We start from the raw sequence: 5609 nt of genomic DNA on the forward strand, positions 1-5609 counted from the left end.
TTTTTGCAGTTCGGGCCAGCGTCTCGGCCTTTAGCGCTAGCACGGGCCAGCCCAAGCACGGTACTGGGCTGAGATATAGTAGGGCCATGTTCAGCCCAAAGCGAGCACGGAGCATCCAAACGGGCCGCCCACAGCGAGCATGTTACAGAATGCTTTTCTGAAACCAAACAGCACCGTGAGGCATGGCTTAACGGGGCACCAGGAACGTCATCGTCGCAGTCAGAGGAAGGGATGTGGAAAAAACTGTGGAAAACGGAGTACCAGGCAAAGTCCGGATGTTTCTATGGAGATTGTCAAAACACTCCCTTCCCACTGAGGATGTGTGAGCTCACCGCCATATGACGACGTCTAGCAGCTGCGGGCTATGTGGGATGCCGGATTCGTGGAAACATTCGCTGATTCAATGCACAATGTCCAGATGTGTATGGGCCTTGGTGGATGAGGAACTTGCACATGAAATGATGGCGCTGACAGAGCCTAAAGCGAAGCAATGGCTGTTCGCACTTATTGAGTCCCTCACACATGATGAGTCTGTCCTCCTGTAGATTACTCTGTGGTCAATCTGGCATGCGAGGCGCAAGGCGATCCACGAGGGGATTTTTCAGAGTCCTCAGGCAACACAAATTTTCATCAACAGATACCGTGACGAGCTTAATATGATCCGTCCGACAGTAAGATGAACGAGTGCACCAAATGCTCCAGTGGGACCGCAGAGACCCAAGGCACCTCCGACGGGTTTTGCAAAAATTCACGTTGACGCAGCAGTACGACCAGGGAGAGGTGGGTCAGCGGCAGCGGTTTGTCGTGATTCAAAAGGAAATTATTTAGGAAGTTTAGCCCTGGTGGTGGAAGGAGTGGATGATCCGGCTTCTCTGGAAGTTATGGCATGCAGGGAGGCAATGTGTTTGGCAGAGGATCTCCTTATCAACAACTACATTGTTGCCTCTGATTGCAAGCAAGTTGTCTCCGACATAAACTCGGGTAGTAGAGGGCAATATGGTGTCATTCTGTCCGAGATCAATCTTCGAGCTATCCTTTTTCAATGTATTTTTTCTTTTGAGTGTCGTGTTGTAAATTATGAAGCACATAGTCTAGCCAGATTCTCTCTTAGAAGGGGACCGGGGCGTCATATGTGGCTTGGCCAATCCCATGACCTATCTTGTATCCCACTCTCTGTGGACTTCGATTAATAAAGCTGGCTTTATCCTAAAAAAAAGCTCCCTTGTTTTCGTTGATTTTTTTTCAAATTTTGCTTATATTTCAAATAATTAAAAATATAAATACCTTCAAATTAATCTACATATTTTTTATAAAAAACTTACGTACCAATAAAATTATTTATGTAATGTAAAAACTTGTTTTTGTATTATTTTAAAAATATGCATATCATTCAAAAAAAATTCATGACATAACAAGTGTTCAAGTGTTTCAAAAATATGTTTATGACATTTTAAAAAACTGACTTAGTTTTGGAAAAAAAAATTGTACCATTCAAAACATATTTTCCTCGCATTTTAGAAAATGTTGGTAACACTCCAAAATTCCTAAGCACACCTCTAAGTGAGATGAGATAGCATAGCCGTATAGGTATGGCTAAGCACACCTCTAGGTATGTATTTCTAATATTAATCCATAGGGCACACCCCAATGTCACCTCAGGCAACCCCAAAAATTATACTAAACAATCACCTTATAATCTTTATCTTTTCAATCATAATTCGTAGAGTCACCCCAATGTGAGTACCGATATGTTCTAAAATTATACTAGATATGCATCACATAATCTCATTGATTTGCAAAAGATTAAAGCCTACTTAAAGGAACTCATAGCAGGAGCAAAATCCAATTCATTACACCGATAATATAAGGGATACATCACATAGTTCGACTCCATTAACAAGCCCATGGTAACAATCAAGATTGGAAAATGATCACAAGAGTGAGGTAAAACATATTGTTATTGGTACAAACGCTCAACCACGAGAGTGGGCTAAAATTGCATCACCATAGGAGTAGCACGGTGATGGAGAGGTTGAAGAGGATCAATTCGACCCTCAGACAGGGTGCCAGACAATGGCCGAAGAAGATCGCTTCGGATAGAGAAGTGTCGACAACAGAAAAATCTTTCAAGCATTTTTTAGTATATGTAGAGCAAGGGGGGCGAGAGGCGGCAGGGAGGAGGTCAAGGGGCTCTGCGCGTCCCAGCGCTAGGTTGCGTCGTGGGTCCATGCGATGGCCTGGTGCCCCCTCCAGGTGAGCTTCTAGCCCAAGGTCTCTTTTGGCTTGAAAGTTCACAAAAGATTTTTATTTCAATTTTTTTGTCCTAAAAAAATATTACTTATGCAAATTCAAAATATATGCAGTACTGACACTGGGCACTTAATAGGTTAGTCGAATAAAATAATAAAAATGATTCCAAAATTATGCAAATGATACAAAAATAGCATAAGAAATCAATTATAGATACGCTTGAGATGTATCAACCCCTGCAGGGTTAAAACTTTTCCAATAGCCATGCCCGCAGTCATGTGACTACTTGCTGATCTATGCTTGATCATATACATCATTAATGGTTACCTTAAAAACTATCAAGATAAGCCTGAGTATCTTTAATTGCTTCTGCGTGGGTGAGTCGAGGAATTATGCATGTTTAAAAAGCATGTGTTCGTCACACCCATGCATGAGTGTTGTAACAAGAGAAATCACATAGCACGAGACGTGCCCTTACTAAAAGTTTTTTTGTCCATGTGTTCGTCGAATTTTATGTGAACGGTCCTTTGCGAATTCAACAAAGCAAGTTAGGACCTCGTCTCAACATGACGTTTTCTCTTTTACCCCGACATGAAGGTTGCACGTTTCACTACATCGGGTATCTCTTCTTGAGCATCAAAATGACTGAATGCATCTAAAAACTAATCTTATATATACCCATGTATAAATTGTGACCATTTCAACGTTAAGATCTTGATGCTAGGCCCACCCAACCCAGTGAATAACAGAATTTGCTTTTGACTAAAAGAAGGGCTTGGCGGCTTGAGTATGGTTGGGCTTAGCAGCAGATATCAACCTTGGAGGATTACAAACTCATAGCTCACCTTGTACAAGATCAGTTTCACAACATTGGAGCATAGCTCCATGGCAATCCTTGACATGTAAAGAGCATCCTATGAGTCATGCCGTGCTCTAGTAATGCATGTTTATCTTACCAACTCATATAACATTACAAAATCAGTTCCAGGGAACAATTAATCAAGGAAAGAACGGAGTGTGTGAATGGAAAAGCTAATTCATACCTAACTCACGTACAAGATTACATAATGGGTTTTGCAAAAAGATATGCGACCCAAACTATGCTTGACATGTAAAGTGATGATTGATGAGTCATATGCAGGTGATATGTGCCGAAAAGTACATTTGATGATCATCCAAGATTAGACTTGTAGTGCCACCTAACACAATAATACGAGATGATCATTTTAAAAAGCATGGAGTGTGTGAATGGAAAAGCTAATTTATACCTAACTCATGTACAAGAGTACAGAATGGGTTTTGCAAAAAGATATGTGACCCAAACTATGCTTGACATGTAAATTGATGATTGATGAGTCATATCCAGGTGATATGTGCCAAAAAGTATATTTGATGATCATCCAAGATTAGACTTGTAGTGCCACCTAACACAACAATACAAGATGACCAGTTTAAAAAGCATCCATTTGCTTTTGTAAAGTAATATAGGAATGGAATGCAGCAAACTAGAACATGCCAACTATAAGTATGCATGTACCATGAAGACCACAATCAACCTTTAGACAACCACAATCATCCAAGCAACTTGAGGCTAGCCACCATGAAGACAATGTTCATCCTCGCTCTCCTCGCCCTTGCAGCATCCACCGCCACTGCCCAATTGGAAACCATCTGTAGCCAGGGCTTCGGACAATGCCAACACCACCAACAAGTGGGGCAACAACAGTTGCTGGATCAGATGAAGCCATGTGTGGCTTTCGTACAACATCAATGTAGCCCAGTGGGAACACCATTCTCCCAAACACGGGGAGAGCAACATAGCAGTTGCCAAACCGTGCAACACCAATGCTGTCGGCAGCTGGTGCAGATCCCAGAACAGGCCCGGTGCAAGGCCATCCAGAGCGTGGAAGAGGCTATCAGTCAACAACAGCCCCAACAAGAATGGAATGAGCCCCAACAGGAAGCACAACTTAAGAGCATGAGGATGTTGCTTCAGACCCTGCCGTTTATGTGCAACATCTACGTCCCGGTACAATGCCAGCAACAGCATCAACTTGGGCGACAACAACAACAACAGTTGCAGGAGCAGTTAAAACCGTGTGCGGCATTCCTACAACATCAATGTAGGCCAATGACAGTGCCATTCCCGCATACACCGGTGCATAAGCCCACCAGCTGCCAGAGCGTGCAGGCCCAATGCTGCCGGCAGCTAGCACAGATCCCAGAGAAATTCCGCTGCCAAGCCATCCGTAATGTGGTAGAGTCTATCAGGCAACAACAACATCACCAACCACAACAAGAAGTACAACTTGAGGGCCTGAGGATGTCACTTCACACCCTACCGTCGATGTGCAAAATCTACATCCCTGTACAATGCCCAGCCACCACCACCACCCCCTATAGCATTACCATGACAGCTAGCTATACCGATGGTACCTGCTAGTTGATCAATATAGCAGTGGCAAAATAAAAATGGCATGCATCATCATGTGTGCCTAGTACTAATTGCAACATGAAAATAATGAACAGATGTTCCTGAATGAAGCACTTGTCTAAATAAAGCTACATGTTTGCATGATATATTAAGTCTATGATTTTTCTGACTGAACTTAACCATCACCATACTCTGTATATCTCCCATTACCAATAGTTCATAGCCAGAAGAAAAAGATAATACACTTTGTTTTAGAACGAAGGCTCAAGAAGGACCTGACTTTGAATTAACAAAGTCATCAACTGGTCTGAAATTACAACGACCATCATCCAGCAACAAAAAACAAAAAGAAATGAAAGAATTCCTTATTTAACATTGTTTTAAATATGGTTTTCCTATTTGACACTGGAAAAATATTTTTTCCCTATCTAACAGCAACTTTAAATTTTGTTCCCAATATAACACTTGCGTCTATTTTTGACCTAATGGTGTTGAATGACACATGAAATGACAAGTTTACCCCTGGCACTAGAAGCACCTAAGTCAGATCAAGTTCACTGTCATTGGCTTCACCCGGCCCACAATCCCTCGTACTCGGGAGCACCGAGTGGCACAGGAGGCGGGTGGTCGCGTCGCTCCGGAGTAACAACCGATGTAGGCCTTCCTTGCCGGCACGCCGCACGAGCATATGTTGCGCTGGACTGCGCTGTGCAGGGTTGTCTGCATGACAGATCACAAGGAGACGGCGAGCTATGACCTCAGTCTGTGCAAACTGATCAATGGTTCCGGCTGGAGAAACTGGTCAAGGCGGGGGCGTTGGGCAAGCCCGTGTGGTGGAGTGTTGTTTAGAATGCTAGATCGATTCCTTCAAATACAGTGCACGTACTGCAAAGCTAGCTCACAATCACACAAGCAGCTCGATTGA

The 5609-nt window shown here is 43.0% G+C and overlaps 1 protein-coding gene across 1 annotated transcript; it reads left to right on the top strand.

The window, feature by feature from the left end:
- Positions 1 to 3788: 3788 nt before the first annotated feature.
- LOC123083417 (avenin-like b9) lies at positions 3789 to 4794 on the top strand. The gene has a single exon (XM_044505468.1). The coding sequence runs from the start codon at positions 3851 to 3853 to the stop codon at positions 4691 to 4693; it is 843 nt and encodes a 280-aa protein (XP_044361403.1). The 5' UTR covers positions 3789 to 3850; the 3' UTR covers positions 4694 to 4794.
- Positions 4795 to 5609: the final 815 nt, after the last annotated feature.

The sequence above is a fragment of the Triticum aestivum genome, chromosome 4A, assembly GCF_018294505.1.
Source record: "Triticum aestivum cultivar Chinese Spring chromosome 4A, IWGSC CS RefSeq v2.1, whole genome shotgun sequence".
Lineage (NCBI taxonomy): Eukaryota > Viridiplantae > Streptophyta > Magnoliopsida > Poales > Poaceae > Triticum > Triticum aestivum.